This window comes from Botryllus schlosseri, chromosome 14 (genome assembly GCF_051294905.1).
Source record: "Botryllus schlosseri isolate E-star chromosome 14, Bs_hap1, whole genome shotgun sequence".
In the NCBI taxonomy this organism is placed as follows: domain Eukaryota; kingdom Metazoa; phylum Chordata; class Ascidiacea; order Stolidobranchia; family Styelidae; genus Botryllus; species Botryllus schlosseri.
Window position 1 is genome coordinate 12,619,113 of NC_137249.1, and position 23,903 is coordinate 12,643,015.

The following is a 23,903-nucleotide window of genomic DNA, read 5'->3' on the forward strand; positions in this document are numbered from 1 at the left end:
GAAACCTTGATTGGCCGTTTCGTAGCATACGAAACATATGGTACAAAGCTACGAGTTGCTGGAACTAGCAGATTTTCGATGTCAGCATCGCCCCGCAACATTGCCACCAAGTGCAATACAATCAGTATGGTCGAAAAAATACCAAAATATCTTTAATGTGCTGGATAACAGGCATTATATTCTTTGCGGTGGCATAAAAGGTACATATTTAAACTTTCACACATCGCGTTATGTTATGACGTGATAATGAGTGATACTCGATTACTCGACTCGACTCGAAGCATATTACGTGATTCAGAATCGAATCACTCAGGTACTCGATTTTGCCCAGCCCTACTCGCTAACCATATATGGCTCTTTTGGGTATACGGTATGGCTCTTTGCCAAATATTTATTCTTGTACTGAATTGATATATATTGCAGCGACTTGTTGTTAAATTTTCATCACGGCCAGTATAATTATTCTAGAGGCAGTATAAACAAGGCTTTTGAGAGGTAAAGACAATGCCGTCTTCGGGTTTAGGGGCTCGGACCATTTTTTTTTCAAAATCATCAAATTTAAGTTACTGTCACGCCGGCGGCCAATATCACTCGCGAATTCTATGTAGCCTACCCAACTAGAGATCTTGAATTGTGCGATAAGTTGATTAATCAAAGAGCATAGCAGACATGGCGACGCCCATTTCAAAACGCAGTTTTCAAATACACACTGTCTTCTTGATCTACGGCGCGAAATGAACTGTTGTGGATGTGACATTCACAATTACGAACTCGAATTACAAACAACGCCATATCTGTCCACGTTCTGGATTGGCAACTAAGTATTGTACTGTGTAGTACCGACGATAAAATGTAGGCGTGTAGCGCAACGTTATGTTACCGCCAAATACTTTGAGAATTGAGAAGTCGATAGGTAGGCTATTTAGATTTTCGGAATCAATGTGTCAGTCACATTCGATTAATATCAGCGAGGGATATTGCGAACTAGTGACGATAAACGCCTACCAAACTGGCGGCTCCGGTTCGATTCCCGTCGGAGGTTTATCTGGGCCCCTCTTCCCCCGCCGTCGCCATTCTCCTACAAAAATGCCCAGAAAAAGACCCCAGAGAAGAAAGAAAGCACTCACAAGGAATGGAAAGAACTAGTAGAAAGGGCCGCGACTTTAAAAAGGTGAACATCGAATAGAACTGTGAAATCGGGCACTCTAGGGCGAGGAGGATGTTAGATTAAAATGATCGCAACTGCGTGTCGTTCGACATCCTCCTACCTGTTGAGATGTGATGCACATAATTGCTCTTCCGTTGTGGTTGATTAGATAATTGAAGAATTTTGAAATGTTTTTGAAAACGGTCATGTGTATCAGCAACTTGTGCTGCGACTCTGGAAACTTTAAACACTCAATGACCTTGACTTCTAATATTTTCTTTAAAGAATTCGGTCTCAGGGCTAATCAGCATTGTGTCTTATCGCATTGTACATTTTGTGTGACTTGTTCAGATGAAAAATATAGATCAACGATTGATTGATTGAATATCAGTTATAATTATTTCTAAGCTACTTACGATGAATTGCCTTTTCAATGACAGTGGATTGGTCGGGCTTGGCCCGTCTGTGCCTTAATACTTCTCGTTTCGAGCTTTTCGAACAATAAATACCAGTTTTTACATAGAAAATATGGAGCACACGAGGAATCCCATGTAGTGAGCTCGAATTAGTGCTACCATGACGTCACGAATTTCAATTGTGACGTAACAGTTGATTGGCATTATGGCTCTTTCGGAGTTGAGATGGAGAAAATGGGGCCAATATGGCTCTTCGGACAAAAAAGGTTCCCGACCACTGTACTACAACAAAACTCAATTATTTCTACCAAAAGGCGTGATGTAACTACTGGAATTCTTCATAGGTCCAGATTTCGTTAGAATTAAAGTTTTGTCGCGAAATTTGTCAGTTTTTAAGTCAAAAAAGTTTTTCCAGGCCAAAATTACTTTGTAAGGACAGACAGTTCCCACCAGAAATGAAGATAAATAGTACAATTCTAGTATTATGTGGAAAGACACCTAATTTAATATATGAGGTCAAAATTATGTTTTTTAAGGTAAAAAAATGTCAACATTTTGATTTTTTTAGGTCAAAATCTTCGGTTTTTAGGTAAAAAATCACACCAGAAATTCAATTATAGCAAATTCATATCAATCATGAGGCAAACACGCTGATATCATTTCACAGGTGTAACCGGGATCGAGTGGAGTCTTGCAATACGAATAATGAATAGTCGCTTCAAATCTTCTTCGGTCATTATTGTTCATTTCCGCATATGTTTTCATTTAATTGAAACATATACGTATAGTATGCAATAAGAGAATATCCGACGGTAACCAGCACACTGCATATAACGAGAACCCAAGACAGAAGTTTCAAAATTCCCTCCTTTACGGCTTGTGAACCTGGGAAATACAATGGATTGCATCACCGCATGAGTAGTATACCACAACGGATTGGTATAGCGCAGTGGTTCTTAACCCTGTCTCCAGCACCCCCCCCCCCATGGGGCGATTTGGATTTTGAAGGGGGCGGAAACGCTCAGCGGGCGAAATGAGGGGTGTTGCTGAAGCAAAATGGCTTCACAGTAGATGGTGTAGGTAGGACGTATGATAATATCGTAGAACAATAGTTCTATATATACCTGAGTTCACATTGCAAACTAACATTCAACTGTCAAATCACAACGTTTTTCGTTGCGATCATCGCCAAATACATCCACCGACGATGTTTCCATGAATCTGGTGGTTTATTTTAATTCATGTAAAATGAATTTGGCGTATTACTTTTGGATTGCTAATTCCCCTTCAAAACATTCCCGTCACGCTAGCTACTCCAAGTCGTTTTGACACCTTCATATATTTTCATTGCATCGCAGTTTCGTGGTGTTTGGAAATGATGAAAATAATATTAAACTGATATTGATAGCTCGGGTTATTTTCCACATAATATTTTTAATTAGGTATTGTATCCTGCAGCGCACTGCGTGTCGATATCGAAAAGGCACTGTACCGTACAACTTTTGAGAGTGATTCCCTTCGTACATTAAAGATGTTTTGAAGCGTTTTGGCCAAATTGATAAACTAAATATACTTGTATTTGAGAGCTACCAAATTAAATCATCAGAATATTTCTTTATTGTATCATAAATAATGATACTGCTTAGTGCTGTTACCTCCATTCATGTTAAAGTTAAGAGCTTTGTGCAGTACTAAAGATCTCTACCACATTCTCAGTTGATTTATTATAGTCACACAAAGCACTAAAACAAAACCCAATACAATCAACTTCCCTGTATTTCCAATCGCACAGAAGAATTCGGGACGTGCGCATCGATCTAGAACCAAATGCTACGAGCCCGTAGCCTATACCTTACCCGATGGTTGTTATAACAACCTGCATGGATTTGATACCGAAAATAGCACATGCAATTATACCGTTAATTAGGCGAGTGGTCTAATAGTGAAGTCCCAACCCGAAATTGGACTTCGACCACTTACCCATTGCTTGTTACAACAGTCCTTAAAATAAGGGGGCGCCAGACCCAGGCAATTTTTGAAAGGGGGCGCTGGAGAAAAAATGGTCAAGAACCACCGGTATAGCCTATACCTTGTTCGATACCAGTATCTTCAATATCAGGATTCCATGTTGTTGCGATTCTCGGGTAATTTTTGTCTTTGCGTTTCCTACACGGAAACCGTAAGTTCAACTCAAGTAAGTATATAGGCCGTGCTAATATGTCTTATTCATATGTCATCAAAATTACAATGGAAATGACGATATATCCATGAGAACATTAGAGTATTGTCTTTGGCGTATTGCACTTGCTATTACTTTGAAATGACAGGAAGGGAAGATACAGGCATGGAGATCAATGCATGTTGTAATTCTTTTTCATGGAATTCATTTTCTTGTTAGCCTAAGTATCTCTCGCGACTTACGCGCTAATTTTACAACAGAAATCGCCACACTAAATAATAACGCTGATCAACACACATTTTGGTGCCAAGAAATTTTCAACGGTTTTAGGGTAATTGCATGTCGCTGGATCCAAAAATGACATTAGTTTTTCCGAATTGGCTCTATTTCTTGAGATACACCATATTTTAGTTTCAAAAAATGCTAAAAATACCCAATTTTGACGTAGGTAAAATTCTCTTTTTCTACAACTTTGATGAGACTTCATCTGTCTTCAAGCATGTGCAATGTGCATACCGTATTCTTTTAGTTCTGAAGCGATATCGCTAAACACGCAATCGTTAACACGGAGAGCCCTCTAAACGGGAATCATGTTTCTTATGTAAGATCCAGCCAAAATTAGGCGATATCAGTAAATAAAAACAGTTGACGTCAAAGTACAAGCACTACTTTTAGTAACGCTCAAAATACATATGGTAATGTATCAAAGCGCCTTACACAACTATAGAACTACGCTAAAGCTTCATAGCTATAAAATGAGATATTTATGTCATGTGATAACTGAAGGGAGTAGGCTACTCGACACTGTACTGTACAGTACATGTGGTTAACAATACAAAGAAACTGCAGCTTAACGGTATGATGCTTCTACTGTTACACTTCCATCGTCTGGTTTACTGTGTGATGCTGTACAGTTTGCAGAAAGCTGAGGAAATCACTCATAACGGTAGAGATATACAGTAGGCCTGCAGCAACATACTGTATATAGGCTGCGGCTAAATAATTTGTGCTGTCCAAAATGGAGTGTTTTCAATGTCTTGTTTCCGAAGTAATGTGATGCTACAATAGCAAATAGACATAGTGGAGTATTTAGTCCAGAATAAGCAATGCATTGGCTTAAGAGACATTTCCAATATGCATGTTACTGATACTTCTGTTCGCATTTGGCAGTCACTAAAATTGACGATTTTTCGTATTTTTTAAAATTTAAAATATCAATATCTCAAAAAAATAGACCCAATTCAAAGAAACGAATGTCATTTTCGGACTCAGCAGCCCCAAAATACCCAGAAACCATTAAAATATCGTTGGCACTCGAAAAACATTTTTTTTTTGGTATGGAACGTTTGTAGCACGTAATCTTCAGATTTTCTGTCGGAAGCAATAATATAAGTTATAGTTTAAATGTTTTGATATGATATACAATGACATGACGGAAAAAGTTGGAATAATTATCCCAGCCGTCACATATGAAGCGCTCATGCTCACTCGAGAACCATTTACCTTACCTCTCTATTGCGGCTTCGCTCAAGTATGCTACGATTGCCTCTTTTATATCGCACGTCTGAGTTGAGTTTTCTGGAGTCAAAGTCGCATCAACGAGCCCAACCTGTAAACTCACTCATGAGGAATCCACCGCCAACGTGCGGCGACGTGCTACACATATCGTAACGTCTGACAAGCAACGGTATTTTTTCGCGTCGCAATCTTGCGCTGCGTCGTCGTTGGGACGAATTATGCTTATAGTAAAAGAATAGGAACACGAGATTTGGGTTCTCACTGTAATAATCGCAGAATATTTGCACAAAATATTGTATAGGCCTCCTGTATTCAAAACCAGTAGTGTTCCATTTCGAGGGATATGTTGAAGCTTACCTGGATTTTTTTATTGCATCTAGGATCCAGAACCCTGTTTAACCTTTCCTTCAATGCCTTGTTTTGATAAACAAAATCTCCATAAGTCACATTTCGCCAATCGTAATCGCTTTGACTTATCCCGCAGTCTATAGAAATGAATTGATAATATTTCCTTTATGTTGTCATCTTGTTAATAAGAAAACACTTGCCTAGATCCCGAATTATATTTCTCATTCCGACATTCTGAGACACCAGTTCTGCTGTATCTTCACGCAAGAGAGATATGAGCGTTCTGATGAGCTCTACTTGTTCTTCTTGTGGTAAGTGCGCGATCCTCTCCAAGGACTCAGACACAACTGCGACTGCTTCTGAGTCACTATCCATTTTTAGGATTTGCTCAATCGTAGCCACGTTATATCACGCTAGCATCACCAAATATACATTGGCGAGACGGAAAAAAGGTAAAAAATAAAGAATGGTTGTTAGCTGTTACGTAACAAAAGCAGATATTCAAAGATAAATGTGTCAAAGCTTCAAGATCTTCCTTCATTGACACAGTTGTCAAAATCTCGCAGCATGTAGCCTAATATAGAAAAATGGCCAGATGGGGGAGGTTTGGCGGTCGCATGCATCATAATTCATAACAATGTGCTTCCTCCTCCATAATCAGCCAATTTCACTAGATTCGCTACAACGCGTAACGGTCTATCTATTGGAATTATATGAGGATTCATCATTCGATAATTCTGCGCAATGAAACTGTCCTTGTATACTGCCATCCAGGACCGTAACTGCCGCACCCCAAATCCCCCAATTGGGGGGGGGGCGAGCTCGAGGGGGGCACAAAATTATTTCATGAATTGGCATAAATCATAGAGAAAATTTAGGCAATTTTGTTAAATTTTTTTTTCGCGCTACGCGCGAATTCATGTTGCCTTTTATCTGGGTATGGGTACTCTTCCCCCCCAAAAAAATACGCAAGATTGATAGAAATGGGCATATTGGTGGCGTTTGCCATTACCGCGCCACGACGCACCAAGACATACAAATTTTTAGGCCATATAACGGGCGACTCCAAGAAGTGCGCCAGAACGATCGGCAGCGAGAAAACCTTGGCCGAAAGTATTATGCCCTTATGCTGACCGAAGACTTACACTTCACTCAGCTCTACCGGTAAATCTGATTACGTGAGTAGAGAGGACAAGAAATTGATAGCAATATATATGCAATTGCCGATCTTATTGGCCGATTTCATCATGAATTGTAGAAAATTTTCGCGCTTCGCGCTGGCTCACTATTCAGTAAAGCTGATTTTGTGGCAAAAGCGAACAACGTGATGGAGGGTCGTTTTATTACCCCATGGGAGCCCAAGACTCAAGTTTTTTTTGGGGCCTGACGAGGTGCTGTTTCGTTCCTGCCAACGGGTATACGCCCGAAGATGTTTAATTATTATTGAGTGGTCCTACCTTTTCAAACACACCTTACTCAGCTCTACCGGCAAATCTGTTTACGTGGGCAGAGAGAAGATAAAAATTGATAGCAATATATATGCAGTTCCCGATCATATTGCCCGATTCAATCATGAATTGTAGAAATTTTTCGCGATTCGCGTGCTTAGGCGACAAAAGCTGACTCACTAAACGAACAGCCAATGTAGACGCTACAGTAGCGATAAAGAGTGTATAGGCCGAGGGGGATCTGGGATTTCGGTTTATCACCCTATGGGGGGGGGGGGGGGCGAGACCAAGTCGAGACGAAGTGCTGTTACGGCCCTGCTGCCATCCCCAAACCCTGATTGTTTCATCAGAAGAATCGATAGTAGTCTGCTTTCGAGATTACCGAACCACAATTTGACATATCGACCTCGCCTAACGACACATGCATCATTCATTTTTGTCGCTTACTTTTATGTTATCCTTTCTTTTATTCGGTGTGTATGCCTCTAATTTATATTCTGTAGGCCAGGGGTGGCCAACCTTTTCGGCCAAAGGGTCACATGAGATTTTACGCACCATTGCGCGGGCCACTTGGACATTGTTGACGTTTTTGTAGTCGTCAAATAGGAGCGAATCGGATTAGGTAACGCTGAAAACAATACTATTATTACTACGACAACAATTATGTCAATAAAACTCGGTGAGCACTGTGCGGTAATGCCCTAGCCGCGCCAAGCGCGAAAATTTTTCGAAGTTAATGAATGAATTCGGTCAACAATAATGTTACTTCAATATATTGCGGGTTGCCTCTGTATACCGGTGGCCTCATTTGGCAAGGACTGGATTATTCGGCGCCTAGACATATCAATATCGAAGATTTCGGCATCAATCAGTTTGTGCATCTGTGCATCAGTTTGTGCATTGTTTCATCTCCTACGATCTTTCTGCGAGTGCAGTTGCGAAGTCACGTTGGACGACACGTTCTCTCATAATTGGGAATAGTTGGACTCAATTCTATAAATTGGGCGTATTTTAAGTTTCAAGTAGGGGGTATAGGCTACCAAAGAAATCTAATGACCATGAATCACGCGAATTGCTAAGAAAATATTAAGTCAAATATCTGCCACGAAATATTCTACTTTATGGTCATGTACGAAGATTGACGAGAAATGTGACTGGCCGCTGGCCACGCCAATGTGTCGGAATATTGAACTCGGAACTGATATTTCAGGTATCACTAGTCCGTATTTCGCGGTCAGGCTAATCGAATTTTTGGTAGGCCTTGCAATTTCACAATAAATTACATGAGTAATCAAATTTTTTATTTATATAACTAATTTCGAGGCCAAGGTGGGTGTCTGATTGAAAGACTACTCCGAGTCGTTTCGGCACCCTCCTATCTTTTCATTATATCGCAATCGTGTGGTGCATTTATTTGATAAAATTTTAATATAATGATGATGAGTCACAGATTTTCTAATCTTAAGATTACGTCTGCAAAGCAAATTCGAATTTGCGATATTTTTCATATCGCGGGATCACACAATTTAGTGGTCGGCGACTTCAGTCTCATCTACCTTTCAAATTTACCGATAGCTTGGAGCATTTCTCTATGATCTAATAAGTCCGAGGAGCTGTTGTTATTAACCTGCTCACCGGTCATGAACCCAACTACCCAAGTATACTTTAAGATCGGGCAGATTCATATTGATATTTTTAACATCAGTTAAGGACACGTAGAATCGCTGCTTTCACACGATGTCACCTAATCAAATGTCAAAACAAAACAAACATAATTTATTGCATAATGAGGAACAGATGCGAAAAATAGATGCGCACCACATATATTTGCAGTCGAAAACTTTCGGATGACGCACAGGAAATTGACAAGAGCCGCCAGAAGTGTATGAGGAGAAACCGACAGAGAGCCGATTCCATTTTCACCCCATGGCGATTGCAAATTTAGCAACAAATAGAAGAAATACTAAAATGATAGGGAGGCCAGCCGCGATGCAGACGTTGATGACACTGAAACCCATCTCTGCCCATGATCCACTGGTTTTTACCTGAAAGGTAAATATCATTTTGCAATTGAATAATATATTCAGATTCATATATTATTGATTTGTATACTGAAGTCCAGTACCTCCACGAGTATGTATGTACAATATAATTTCTCGCTGCTCTACTGCATCGGTTGTGGTTAGTAAGAAAGTACTTCTATTGGCAGGGAGTGCTCGGAGTGAATTTCGTCTCTATTTGGACATCTCATAATCAAGTACTTTTATAACTTTCTCAAGCGGATATGATTTTAGACCAGTGGTTCCCAACCCTTTTCGACTAATCGCCCCCTTATCAATATCGAAACAGATTTTCTCCGCTCATATATTTACGAATCTGACAAGGACATATAAACGGGATATTTATTAATTTAACTCTGATCGCGGGTGAACTTACTAAAAAAAGCCATTTTCCGAGGTGGTAGGTGCTCGGAAAACCAGTTTTCGCGTGTACTTTCCTTAGAGTTGACCTTTTTCTCGCATCATAAGCAGAATATGCACTGTTGTTGTTGTATTTGTTTGTGGTATTCACGGTGTTTGCAGGCTACTGTAGTCCTTTAAACCAGGCCGATATTCCTTATTTATGATTCCGCATCTGCCGACTTATAGTACGGCTCACTTGAAGGCTTTTTGCAAGACATTGCTTTCGCGGATGAGATGGCGAGGAGGAGCCTAGATAAACCTCTAACACTTACGTAAGAATTCCGGAGTCGACCCCGGTCGGACTCGAACCCACAATCCATTGGTGTTGTAGCTGTGGATTCTACCACTAATACGCTATCTCGCCACTAGCAGTATACGCTATCTTCACGGGCATTTTTTGGCCGTGTTAATTAAATATATCGCACTGGACGTTCTAACATTCCCCCCGTTGGTATTTTCGACCCCTTGTTTCTCAAAATCACCCATTGGGGGGCGATATCGCCCACGTTTGGAACCAATGTTTTCGACTATGCTTCTGAATTCTACAGTTTTCAGTTTCTCAGGTAAAACAAGGTCTAAAATACGTAATTGGAATTCTCTACTTCCACTGAGTACCAACGATGGCCTCTTTGACCACTGGTATGATGGCATCAGAATATAGTTTTCAAAATTGAGTAAAAATCAGCGATGCCTCTTCACAATCAAGTTTTTCATAATTGTCACAGTTTTCATATATCAAGTCTAGTTTTGTTATGCGTTGAAGATCTCTACTTATACTGGTTAGGATTTGGTCTCACGTCTAAGCCCTTTAGATGCCTTAACAATGACGCAGCTGTTGTAGTTTTTGCTGAGGCCAAAGATCCTTTTCTTACTATAACAGTTCCCCTGTAAAGAATGTAATATTGTATCTTTGATTGGTTTGACATTTGAAGTGATTTATAGAGATCGATTTGAAGATTTATATAGTATAAGCAGTAGCCAATGCGGTACGGAACATCCCCATTTCTGCGAAATATAATTGTTTTAGCGATTATAGGGGGCCTAACGTGGCTCTTCCTGAACATGTCCTAGTACGGAAGCACCACCAAGTGGTTAACATTTCAGCGTTGGAAATAGGTCAGGTTGTCACGCGAGTTAATGACCAATAATTTGGATGTCGTCGCATTGACACAAAGGCTCTTGTATTCTCCTATATCTATTAGATGCGCGGGTCGCGAGGAGCAGCAAGGACACAATCTCAGAAACCCAAGCAAATAGCACAACGAATTAAAATAGAAAACCTACACTGCGGAGCGGGAATAAACCGACAACATTCTTACCGATGAATAGAAGAACGCGAGCATGATATCCAGAAATACCGAGACAAGATACCAATGAGATTTCACTGAGAGTTTTCGTCGCGTCGCTATGGTGCAGTACGCAAGCACGGTGGATAACTCGTGTAGAAATAGCTAAATAGAACGTTGAAATTGAATTAAAATTCGTACGCTGATGACACGAGTAGTCTCAACTATAGGAACAGCCATCGATATATCTAATAGAGATTACATTGAACTGACTGTATTAGTATTCATAGCGTCTCGACCTGTATGGCAAACTGGTTATTGGCCGCAGGAATAAAAGTAGATATGGTCAATTGGTCACCTTATAGAAAAACCACAGCAGCAGATGCGATGATTTTGTGACTGGCATGAACGGTAATCGCGAAGGGCGAAAGTGATTTAGACTTTGCACGCTATACAAGCCGAAGAATGCGACGAGAAGGAACGACACTAGAACGCACACGATCCGCAAGTCTCCTGCTATTGCCCTTGAGCGCCCAGCTGCTGCAGAATAAATTGTCTCAGCAGACATATGGAGGTAGAGCAGGGGCAGCCAGTATATTCAAAGGGAAGTTGGGAGTCGACGTTTGAGCAGTCCAAAGCGATTCGTTTTACTGTGCTGTGTGGGGATTCGGAAAACTGAGAATAATACCCACTGGAACGATGTTGGTATTCGAAATTCGTCATCGCTATGGTGGGTGGAAGAGTCAAGATATGGCGTAGTATTACTCAGGTTCCGACATTCAAAAATCAATTTTCAAATACAGAGGTGGTCAGTAACGTACCCCGTCTACTTGTTCAGAGCACTCCACTTCTACTTGAACAGATTTTAGGAACTACTTATTTTTTCACTTTGGTAAGTGGGAATTAGTTTTGAGACATAAACCGCGTGAAATAGCGCTTGTACCATGATAATAGCTAAATATGTATTCGAAGATTGCAGCAATTTGTAGCGACAGTAGTAATTTTATGTCAGTCGCGACGATACTTCTAGCGATTTCGAAAGCAGTCTCACTCAAATAACTCCTAGAAGGATGCGGCTCCGCGACCAAACCTGTTTTTTGAAACTACTTGAGAACATTTGAGATCTATTATTTTCTACTTCACTTGAAGTAGCTTTGACAGCTCTTGGAAAACGAAACTTTTACTTGTCTACCCACGCTGACCACTTCTGCTCAAATATAAAATGATAAGGCTATATTTCATGCGGAACACCGAATACACGCTGGACTTTGAAGCATGCTACTGGTATTTTTGTTAACAAACGAGATATGAATCGACATGAAAGACTTACGACTTAATACCTTTATATATCGCCGTGTTATAAGCACAAATCGTATCGTAAACGGCGGACCTACTAACCTGCGCGAGGTTTTGAACAGTCAGGAACGTTCCATGTTACGAGAATATCATCTCTCTCTGGTTCGCGTGCCTCCGCAATAACCCACAAGTGAAGTAACGAGTTGAAAACGACGAAAAATACCGAATCGTACGAGACAGAAATCAATAAATACAACGACGTGTGCAGACTGTTGAAAGCGGTCAGTCTTTGAAATGAACCTGGCGGATAAAGAAAAGGAACGACCCAACTCGCTACAGCAAGGAAAATTACAACATTTTCCTTGAAAGAGAACAGGTAAAGGGAAATCGTAAAAATACCAGGTAACGAAATACACAAAACGTAAATAATCCGCGAAACTTTCATTTTAAGCGAATTTTGAGTTTTCGCTTCGCTTTTATGATACCTCGATAGCGCAATACTGAATAAAGACCCACCCACACCAGCAGCTAAGATCACTGCCTTATTAATTTTTACGGAAGTGACCTCCGGAAGCAGCGGGAAAGCGGACAGACACACACAAAGTAGTATCCAAATCAGGCCGATTTTGTGGTTTTTAAAGCCATAATTGGCCGGCAAGAGACAAAGGCTTAATACGACAATAGTGAAAAATTGTCGGTAGTAGAAGCCGCCTATCATAAATAAAATCCAGAGTATGAAGGCACAGACTACGAGAAATACAAGTAGAGTGAAATGCACTGGAATAAATTTTGGGTTTTTTAGATAAGGAATAATAAGACACCAGATAACGATCGGTGACGACGTATATGCATAGTAAATCCATTTCGAATCGAATGAATAAAGTCTATAGCACAATACCAGCAAAACCACACCAGCGCACAAGCAAACTTGGGCATTCGGAAGAGGGTGTTGCATGTCACGCTGGCTTGATAACCATTTGAAAGCCGCGAATATCGCGAATCCCGCAACGGACAGTACAATACTGGCGAACGGAACGTAGCTGCTGAAGTTATGGTAGTATTCCAAAGCGTCTCTGGCGAATTTGGTCAAATCCGCGCTTTCAGCTATAGCGGTGTCGTATTGTTTTATATCAAGGTTCGAGGAAATACAGCGCACCTTGTCAGCAATGATTTCATCTTCATTACTATGGAATTGCCAAAACAGCAAATGGAATTCCCTGTGCTTGATATGTCTCTTCTTGGTTTTCAGAGTTTCAACTAATTGTTTAGCCCTTCCGAACGCCTTTTCAGCCGTCGCGTGACTCGTGCTGAGATAATGCAGCGGCAGTTTGCCAATTGAGTTAACGGGGAAAGGCACCCCGATTAAAGACGCCATCAGAATGGAAATATCAACCTCCTCAATGTCATGGCGGGTGAAGGGGTCGAGGCCCCACTTTCTGAAAGAACAAAGTTCCGTATAGCGGTAACTAGCTACGCTTTGCTATTGGTCGGGCAAGTATTGCACGCAACAACGCGGGCGAGATGAATTGCTAAACATCTACTAAAATATGCCTTCTCTTTTGTACAATCGAAATAGTTTGTCTTCTTTTACATTCTATACATGTATAATATAATATTTACATGTGTATATGTTGTATTTATGCATACATATACAATACATGAACTATTATTCGACTATTTACATGAGTTTTATCAAAGCGCTTTCCTTTGCCGGGTACTAAAGACCAGTTAGGAAGAAAAGGAAAAAGGAGAAAGGGTTGGCGGTGGAGGAAATGTGGTGAACGGACACCAAAGTGTAAGCTGGTTTGAAATGAAAGATCTCCGGATCGCCACGTCCCTGTTTTATCCAGAAAATCAGATGCCAGAGACACTTCTCCACAATAATCGATCTCCTGAATCCAAGGCGGCGTTGTTGTCATAAATCGCGGGATAATTACGGGACATTATGCCGAGTAACATCATACGGAGACTTGTCGTTTCGAAACACGTACTTTGTTTCCGCTATTTCCGACTCGCTCCGTATCACTTCTTCTTTTACTCCCTCATTCCGATTTATACCAGGACCCCACGCTATGAACGGAGTCCTCGTCTCGTTCGGGTGACTCCCGCCGTGGCCTCCTGTATAGGAGCAGGTATAATAAAATTCAATAGGTTCCTTTGTTTGCAATTTTTTAGGGGGGCGTACTAAACAGCTCATTCATCGGCCTTAAACTCACGCACTCAATCAGACTCGCAACTATGGTTAGATGAATAATAATCGATGCCATAACCCATAATTCTAACAATGGTTTTCAGTCATTAAGTCGAAATTGTGGCATCATAATATTGGTGAAAATCATTCTCATCCCTCAATGTGTGATTGCAAGGTGGCTTTTCATAGTGATTCAGCATTATCCAGTTTATGATTTGAATTGAGGTGACAATGGTAGGGTTATCATATTTTGGAAACGGGAAAGGAGGACACTTTTTCAAAATGTTTCAAACTTAGAATACCGATGGAAAATACCGAAAAAATGGTAAATTTCCACTTCGTAGTCGTCCCGAAATACCCGTCTGAGCGTCACTTCGTTGCTGATTTACGGCATCTCAGTCGAATTTTGCTATGAATTTGACCAAAATTCGTCAAAAAGAGGACAGAATCTCAAAAAAGAGGACATTTAGGCGTCCTCGGACGACATTTTCAAAAACACGAAAAAGGAGGACAAATCCTCCTAAAGGAGGACGTATGGTAACCCAGACAATGGGTGGGTGCGTTCACATTTGCAAAGACTGCTCAGTCAGCTTCCAAAGGCCTGTTATGTTAAGAAGTTATATTAGGAAGTTAGCTGACCGAAATATTTATCAAATATACACCCGACACAGATGGAACGTGAGAAATTTGCAACCAGACTATTTGGACCCTAATTGTTCGGATCCCTTTGCATACTCTTCCACTGCACGTGTCGATCGACGTTGGGACACACAAACGCAGTAGCACACACACACACAAATACATCACACAAGAGAACCTGAATCTGTCATGCCGTGGTCCCCAGTAAACAGGTAGGCAGTCTTGCTATCATTCCCGTAAAACGACTCAAATAAAGCGACAGTGCTTTTGACAATGTCATCCACCTCCCTGATATTGTCCATATATTGCCTGAAACACGTTGCCAAGACTCGGACCATGCGCGTAAAAACGTTTCGTATAAGGACAATGCAGAGATACTGTGTGTAAACCGCTATTGTGAAAGTGTGCTTGGGATTTTCACGAACTTACCTCGATCCAGGATGGAACGCGTGCCCGTTGCTGTCGACACCAGCCAAATGAAGGAAAAATATGATTTTGTCGTTGGATAATCGTGTCTTTAAATCGCCATTGCCTGCGGCCTGTTTTAAAAGGTCTCGTAACTTGACAAGCACCCATTCATCCAACTCTGCCATTCTACTGAGATGGTACCGATGCGAGATAGCGTGGACGTGGTCAGCAGCTGAACCTATTTGCGAAATACCACACTGATCGTTGAAGCGTCAGTTATAATTTTGCTACCAGTCAATACCTTTATTAAAAAATGGGATGACATCGAAGCCTCCATAACTCCATGTCTCCTTACTCTCATTTAGCACCGTGTCAAATTCTACGAGATTCTTTTGAAAAAAATTGTTAATGGCGGACGGGTCCTCGTAGAATCCACCAAGCATCGCGATATGGGCGGGTCGCGATTCGGTTGGTGCTTTAGTGTGTGACACTCCCCACGCACCGTTAGTCGCAATAATATGCCTGGAAAAATGCATACAGTAAAGCAGGGGTCGGCAACCGTTTGCTACTGACGGGCCGAATGTCGAGTGTACAACTCGTTGGCGGGCCGGACATTTCAAATTCACACTCACTGCAGTATATTGCGCTACATTCTGGGATCTCAATCATACCGATCACAAAAAGAGCAAATGTATTCACACTTGAACAACACATCATCAATGTGACTCTTTTTAACATCTGGTACCAAGTCAGATGAAGCAAGAAACAGAACATTTTCTAAATGGGCGTCGGATATGCGCGATCTTAGTTTGCTCTTGGTGAATTTCATCATCGAAAAAAAAATGTTCACATGTGTACGTGCTACCAATTATAGATGGCATCTCTTTTGCGTGGTTGGTCAAGCTGGGATAAAGACCACTTTCAAGGAGGTACTTTTTTTAAAGTCAAGCTGCGATATGCCCTTTGCATGAAACATGTCCTTCAATTCGTCACAGCCTTGCATTTCAATAAGGTCCATTTGAAATTTTGTGGGAATGGTATTGACGTCCACATCAAACGGAATAATACTGAATAGCCTGAATGTCGGATGTCGACGAATGTCGGAAAAGCGTGAGGAAGATTCAGTAACTCAACTCGTATCGCAGTGACAAATACAGTGTTGCAACTAGGTTTGCTCTCTTCCAGTGTAGGAAAGTGAGCATGGTTTTCTTTGTTTAATTTACATTCCCAGAGTCGCAGTTTTGTTTCAATTATGCGATTATGTGCCTCCAAATCTCATGCATTAGTTGTTTCTTCCCATGAAGATGCAAATTCAATTTGTTCAGATCAACGTCGTTGAATCTACCAAGAAGAGCAATCATAAATACCTATTTCGGATCACGAAATTCTGTGCCGTTAATGTTTTTATTCTAAAGGAAACTAGGTATTTCATTTCTCAACTTACACACTCGTGCAAGCATAGCTCCATGCACGACTTCACCAGCGAACATCGTAGAAATACAGGACATCGCCGTATAGATTTTCTGCGGCGAAACTGTTGGTGTTTCAATCGGTGGGACATACTATTAGTAGGCCTATACCTGTTACGCACCGGTTTTATGCCGTAACAATAAACTAGTACTATATACTTATATCTCGGCAATGCAATAATATTTCTACACAGTGCTAACTCAACTCAATATGAAATGACGGGCCGTATTCTCATCATAACCAGCACCGTAACTGCCGCACCCCAAACCCCCCAATTGGGGGGGGCCGAGCTCGATGGGGGGCCCAAAATTATTTCATGAATTAGCATAAACCATAGAGTATTTTTTGAAAATTTATGCAATTTTTTAAAAATTTTTTCGCGCTGCGCGCGAATTCAAGTAGCCCTTTATCTTTATTATTGGATATTGGGCCATTACCGCGCCACGACCTACCAAGACATACAATCAAGTTTTAGGCCATATAACATGCGACTCCAAGAAGTGTGCCAGAACGATTGGCAGCGAGAAAAGCTTGGCCGAAAAGGTCTATGCCCTTATGCAGACCAAAGACTTCGCTATATATACAAAATACATATAGGTTTAATTGTCCATAGGCGCCTAAATGACTGGCGCCGAATGTTCCTGTCTTTGCGATCTGAACCTCACAGGACAAATACCATCCCGCTGGCAAAAATTTTATGCCAGTGAAGAAATACAAATTTGAAATCGTGTGCGTCTCTTAGTTTAGAAGCCTACGTTTGGGCGGTTCTATATTTTTTGATATAGCAGACTAGAAGTCACGAAATAACATCATGTAACAAAGACATATCAACGGTTCCACCCGCCCGAATATGATTATTTATTATTTACGGGCCCTCCCGTTTTCAAGACACTTCACTCAGCTCTACCGGTAAATCTAATTTCGTGAGTAGAGAGGACAATAAATTGATAGGATTATATATGCAATCACCGATCTGATTGACCGATTTTATCATAAATTATCGAAAATTTTCGCGCCTCGCGCTGGCTCACAATACAATACAGGTAATTTCGTGACAAACGCGAACAACGTGATGGGGGGGGGGGTCGTTTTATCACCCTATGGGAGCCCAAGACCCACGTTTTTGGAGGCCGGACGAGGTGCTGTTTCGTTCCTGCCAACGGGTATACGCCCGAAGATGTTTAATTATTATTGAGTGGTCCTACCTTTTTAAACACACCTCACTCAGCTCTACCGGCAAATCTGATTACGTGAGCAGAGAGAAGATAAAAATTGATAACAATGCATGCAATTCCCGATCATACTGACCGATGAAATCATGAATTCTACAAATTTTGCGCGCTTCGCGCGCTTAGGTCACGAAAGCTTAATCACTAAAGAAACTCCCAATGATTATGATGAATAGTGGTAAACAGTGTATCGCCGGAGGGGGGTCTGGGGGGCGAAGCCCCCCATACGTTCGGTCTATAACCCTATGGGGGGCCCAAGACCAAAGTTTTGGGGGGGGGCCTGACGAAGTGCTGTTACGGCCCTGATCATAACTAATTATAATGTCGCGGGCTGGACGATTCCGCATGGCGGGCCGTAGGTTGCCGACCCTTGCAGTAAAGTATCCTATGTTACATATCCGTACAATAGACCGATTTGCTAGATGACGAGTCTTTGTGGATGGCTCTTAAGTAATATTTGTTCTGAATTGAGGGGCTCAGACGTATAACCGTGTGTTATGATGTTTGTCTAACTAATATACTAACACCAAGCCATTTGACCATAAATCGACCCTATACTTTATTTACCTTGGAAAACGCGTGACGATATTGAATGTATACAACATAGGTATTTGCTTCTATAGTTGTTCTTGCTAATGTGTGTTTTGATTGCAGTATTACGTATTAGGTTAACGATTTATAATAGTAAAACGGCAGTTAGTCATTGGTTCATTGTCGCATCTACCAAAATCGACTTGGTGTTAATAACGAACACTCGAACAGGTCATTAACACGAGTGAAATATCACAGGATTGCAAACTTTCTACGTCCAGTTTTGTAACAACAGACAGCTAGTCGCATTAATACGAAATAGAGAGACCTTCGTCAAGCTTAAACACCGTGAATCATGATGACAGAAAATCTCAATTCACAATCGAACATGCATGCATCACCAAGTTGTCATCATACTGACCTGGGTGACGATGCAATGGGAGGAGGAGGGGCAGTTCTAAAATCACGAAAAGCGCATAAGCACGCAAATTCATTCAAAAATTGGAGGTAATGTGCAATTTTAAGCACTAGCGAGTGACCTTACATGCGACGGTATAAACATGATTTGGTAGATAAAGGCCTATACGGAATAAGCAATGCCGTGTTTCACCATTTCGTCAAAGTAAACTTACAAATTTGAAGGCAACTAGAAGACCGCTTACGCGGCGTGCATTCACTTGGCAAGAGACCGACCGCAACTGCACTTACCTCAGAAACGGTGTTCTTGACGCATTTTTATCATCCAGCTCAAAAAATTTGTCGGCGCGAAGTCCATCAGACACGAACAACACCAACCGACGAGCATCGGGCCGCGTGCTCCAATGGACAGGCCGCACGTTTTCCACAATAGTTGTTGTGAAATATACATCCAATAGCGATATTACGCACAGCGCGTGGAGTAGTGCGCATCCCAAAAATATTATGAAGTCAGAATCAGAACGTGAACCACATTGGTACAGCGACACCGCAGTCCTGTCAGCTACCATAATTACGTCATCTCTACAGAAAAAATAAAATAGTACAGTAACTACATATCGTTTCAGAAACCCGCCAGCCCGCAAACTCCAGGCATATAGGCTACCGCTTCAATCGTCTGAGACCAACCTACGTCACAATAGACAGCTCTTGTACAATATGATCGTTATCCGATACGTCCTCGCAGCAAAATATAACAAGAATGAAGTGCGCGATGTCTGCTGTGGCGTGTATTGTTGGGGCCTCTTCAATGAATGGATAGTGGAGTAAATATCGCAAAGAAGCCAAGTTAACTGATTTCAATACTGACTGATCAAAGTATAGACGCGCATATAGACTTGCGCGTATACTTCTATACGACCCTACAAAGTAAATTTGATTTACATCTATTCATTCCAAGAAACCCAAGCTATTCAGGCTTTTCGTTGCGCTTCAAATTTACAAACACTCGATGATAACGGACAAATACAGCGTCAACTAGGCAAATAGTAAACCGCACTCAATCATAAAGGTCAAATAATAATACAATAACGTGAATAGAAAATCGCCAGCTTTTCGCCAGTATTTCTTGCGAGAATTTACCGTCCCCAGGACGCCCACACCTGTTCGCATGCAATGTAATTTGGAGGCTGCCTCTTGATTGGACCTAATGGGAATCCAATCAAATCTGTCGTAGCATGCTCCTATCGTGAAATATGCGTGAACAATATCGACTGTTCCCGCGTAATCACCAACGCTTCCGCGTTAAATAGCGTTGTACTCCGTGTTCGGTAAGTAATCAACTTGTGGGGGCACTTTCTAAGTTATAACCAGGCCGTGTTATTTTTGGCATATGCCAAAACTGCCAAAAATAACTTATTTTTGGCATTTTTCGATTTTTATTTTTGGCAGTTTTGGCATCGTCCTCTAAATAGATAGTTTCAGCCTCGAATTAGTCACAAAAACGCTTTATTTGGGCTAGTTTGTCTAACGACACCACAAAATGTGCAGCATCCACGTATAATCAGTGCCAACAAAAGCAAAAAAAAGCCTAACAAACACGCTCAACAGCTGATTGTTACAGCTGTTGAATAGACTTAAATCGTTTGCACTGTAACAGTGCTTCCAAACTCAGTTCAGCTAAGTTTCTCCTAAATTCATTTCTCGCCCAGCGAATCTGGGAAATATCGGCTTCAACAGTAGCCGTTGAGGGAAAGAATGTTGCCAGTCATCCACAAAAGGTTTTCAGAGCTTCAAAATCTTTGGAGGGCCGAACCGGCTTCCATGCATCATGAAAAGAGATCACTCCGCCAGTGCCATCGATCTCATCGCGGAAAGAATTTTCTTCCCGATCCTTTTCCAGGAGTTTACTGTGTTGTCTCTCAACACATTCTATTCAGTAGCCCGACTATCATTTCTCCTTCCAGTCTACCGATATATTTTTGGAGGACTTTTGTCACTTCAGGTGGCTTTAATATTACCAGCTCGCATGGAAGAGTCCTGGGAAGGTTACCTTGTTTGAGAACATTGACGCAACAAGACTGTCTGGCAAAACGAGACTGTGCAGCTCAGAAATAGCCAGACAGTTTGTTACGTCACAATGTTCAACTCGATCACAATACAAAAATCGTAGTTGATTTTGGGGGTTCCAGCTCCACGAGCAGAATATAATTTCTATTTTAATAATCAGTACTGCGGCAGCTTCTCATTGATACCCGTTTTATCAAATTTAGCGCTTGACAAGCTGGTCAAAATTGGTCGTAAAATTGCCTTTGGACAAATGGAAAGTATGACGTAAACCAAATGCAGTCAGCCGTTCAATTACGCTGTGCCCACACCATTTAGGACACCATGCTTTCACCCCTAATGGGTGATCTGGACCCAGATTAAGAAACCTGCCTTTCACAAACGCTCTTCTCGCTTGTAACGCGGTCCTGTTAACACAACACCATGAACGAAATACACTATTTGGCAGGCCGTGTTATTTTTGGCATATGCCAAAAATTGCTTATTTTTGGCATTTTCAAATTTTTATTTTTGGCAGTTTTGGCATCTGGCTCCTGAAATGCCAAAAATAACACGGCCTGGTTATAACTAAGGCGATTTTTTGACATGTCAAAAAAAGTCAAAATTTTGTCAAAATTGTAGCGTTAGGTCAAAAATTGTCAGAATTGTTTATAAAGTCAAATATTTTTGCAACCTGCGTTTCGTTTGTATCGTAGATGTTTGCGCTGTGGGTGAACTTATCATTTATATTTTACAGCTTGTAGCCCAACTTATCGGCCTACCGTTGCAGATGGCCGGCCCATTGTCTGCTCATTGTGAATCATAAACGGCCAAATGAAACAAATAGGTTGGCATGGTGTTATGCTCAACGTACCGCAATATCCTAACTGAAGCAAGTCTGCGTGGGCAATGGGTATTTGTTTTAATATCAACAAGCGCATGATGAAAAATTGTGATGTAGACAAAATTATCAGAATGAAGCAACATGGTGTATCACCAACCGTTTACTGTACACACAACTTCAGTGTTGCCAGCCAACAACTGCTACTGTTGAACGTTCTTTCTCCATTCTTGGCAGTTTCTACACGAGAATGTAGGAAAGTTGCTCATCTTTCGTTGTACTACAACAAATGTTAATTAATTCTCCCATAATCCGTGATGTAACTACTGGAATTCTTGATAGGTCCAGATTAGGTTAAAATAAAGTTTTGAGCTCGGCCTAGCCGCCTAGTCAGACATCAATGAGATACAAGGTATAGTAATAGGAACCTGTTTGAAGCCATGACTTCACAGACAAGCACCCCACTGTTATGTTATATCTTTGCAACTTTAGATTAATTAACCGAGAAACTTTTCATTTCATTGTCGTTCAATCATGTTTTGAAATAACTGTTTATTTACAACGACTGTCCTAGCAAGAACACGCTCACATTTTCTGACTGATATAGCCAGAGATGCAAAAGCACGCACGAAGTACGAATTGCAAAGGCCGTATACATAAAACTCGGATAAATCGGCGAAAAGAAGGCATAATGGCAACCATATTGACATTTAAGATATCTTGGGGTTGGGTCTAACCCTGGTACGTGGGTTCCGCGCGACCCGCGTACAATTCTGTGGAGTCGGTGAAAGATTAGCAATACATAGGCCTACATATAATCTACTATACGGTCAGAAATCAGATACGCTTAGCAGCAACCGTCTGCACCAGAGACTGCTGCGCAACTTGCACATCTGGCCGCTGGAAGTCAATGCGTTCGGTGACACATGCAATTCGTGACAGAAATCTCGCAACCGGGAAAGCGATTGGCAAGTGATATTATGTGCAGATTCGCACCGCGGATCCCTTCCTACGCCTGGCGACAGCAGAAATGAAAGCAGACATATGCAACGTAATGATAAACAACACGCGATAAACTGCCTTCCTATTTTGTTGACTTGTCAGCCAGCAGAAATTCCTCATTAGGTACCGAACTACACATAGAAACGATTGCAGTGCAGGCAGAGTCAAGTCGATCAGTGAGCAAATTTATTTGATTACATCAGACGAATGCTTCTCTCTTACAGACCATGCAGGATTTCTGATATACTTCGGTCTTCGACTACCCCGGCCGACCGAATTAACCCCGCGACAGAGCTCAAACCTAAATAATATGCAACATCATCTTTGTAGGACTATCGGAACATGCGAGGCTGACTTATTTACCAACGACCTACGGCGCCACGCCTCATTTGGTCTATGCGGCACTACGGCGATCAACAGTGTGCGTACCTTCAAGGTTCAATGCTTTGTAACAACCACGGGGTAGAAAACGAACAGATGCTCAATAAATACGTATGCTTTCACGTTTGAAACGCGATAATAGCATGGGTCATCATGGGCTTCCGATTCCACCGTCACCTATCGTATTTGAGCAACACCTCTAGTGATTGATCCATTTGTGGGGGTTAATTGAACATCACACAGGTTGCTAGTTCCGTCTTGAGCATGTTTCAAGTATAGGACTGGGCTAAATCGAGTAGCCTACCTGAGAGATTCAATTCTGAATCGAGTATTAAGTTTCGAGTCGAGTATTCGAGAGCCATATGGCATGACGTCATAGCAACATCAAAGATGCAGAAAGCTGAAACATGTACCTTTTATGCTACCTCAAAGAATATTATGCCAGGTCTACATCACAATAAAGATAATTCGATATCATTTCGACCATTGCTATTTCATTGCACTTTGTGACAGTATGGGTGGCTTGATCAGGACTTCACAGATACGTTATTTCCACCAACGTGCGATAACTCACGTAAAGAAGACAGCGCAGAAGCATTCACGATGATGGTTTACGCTAGCGGTTCCCAAATTCCTTTTCCCCTTTCCCGT

General features: G+C 41.4%; 2 protein-coding genes across 4 annotated transcripts; both read right to left on the reverse strand.

The window, feature by feature from the left end:
* Positions 1-2,286: 2,286 nt before the first annotated feature.
* LOC145456324 (uncharacterized) lies at positions 2,287-6,054 on the reverse strand. Of its 2 annotated transcripts, XM_080334400.1 has the most exons (5): positions 5,809-6,053; positions 5,618-5,745; positions 5,251-5,351; positions 3,653-3,729; positions 2,287-2,448 (listed from the first exon to the last, which is right to left on the reverse strand). In XM_080334400.1, the coding sequence occupies exons 1-5, from the start codon at positions 5,981-5,983 to the stop codon at positions 2,300-2,302; spliced, it is 630 nt and encodes a 209-aa protein (XP_080190526.1). In that variant the 5' UTR covers positions 5,984-6,053; the 3' UTR covers positions 2,287-2,299. The 2 variants fall into 2 exon arrangements, with proteins under 2 accessions (XP_080190526.1, XP_080190527.1); XM_080334401.1 differs by lacking the exon at positions 3,653-3,729 and having other exon boundaries at positions 5,809-6,054.
* Positions 6,055-8,811: 2,757 nt separating this feature from the next.
* On the reverse strand, positions 8,812-20,251 carry LOC145455415 (GPI ethanolamine phosphate transferase 1-like). 2 transcript variants are annotated; one of them, XM_080333381.1, is made up of 9 exons: positions 19,277-20,251; positions 15,640-15,860; positions 15,360-15,576; positions 15,109-15,239; positions 14,092-14,218; positions 12,203-13,536; positions 11,163-11,341; positions 10,838-10,969; positions 8,812-9,101 (listed from the first exon to the last, which is right to left on the reverse strand). In XM_080333381.1, the coding sequence occupies exons 1-9, from the start codon at positions 19,552-19,554 to the stop codon at positions 8,976-8,978; spliced, it is 2,745 nt and encodes a 914-aa protein (XP_080189507.1). In that variant the 5' UTR covers positions 19,555-20,251; the 3' UTR covers positions 8,812-8,975. The 2 variants fall into 2 exon arrangements, with proteins under 2 accessions (XP_080189507.1, XP_080189506.1); XM_080333380.1 differs by having other exon boundaries at positions 11,163-11,344; positions 19,277-20,250.
* Positions 20,252-23,903: the final 3,652 nt, after the last annotated feature.

What these genes read in the sequence shown, in the direction of transcription:
- LOC145456324 (XM_080334400.1), bottom strand. Translation starts at nt 5,983, where the DNA reads ATGGATAGTGACTCAGAAGCAGTCGCAGTTGTGTCTGAGTCCTTGGAG. An exon ending in AGCGAAGCCGCAATAGAGAG is followed by an intron (nt 3,730 to 5,250) that starts GTAAGGTAAATG and finishes GTTTCCGTGTAG; the next exon opens with GAAACGCAAAGACAAAAATT. An exon ending in AGATACTGGTATCGAACAAG is followed by an intron (nt 2,449 to 3,652) that starts GTATAGGCTATA and finishes TGTATTTCCCAG; the next exon opens with GTTCACAAGCCGTAAAGGAG.
- LOC145455415 (XM_080333380.1), bottom strand. Translation starts at nt 19,554, where the DNA reads ATGGTAGCTGACAGGACTGCGGTGTCGCTGTACCAATGTGGTTCACGT. An exon ending in CATCCCATTTTTTAATAAAG is followed by an intron (nt 15,577 to 15,639) that starts GTATTGACTGGT and finishes TTTCGCAAATAG; the next exon opens with GTTCAGCTGCTGACCACGTC. An exon ending in GCGTTCCATCCTGGATCGAG is followed by an intron (nt 15,240 to 15,359) that starts GTAAGTTCGTGA and finishes AACGTGTTTCAG; the next exon opens with GCAATATATGGACAATATCA.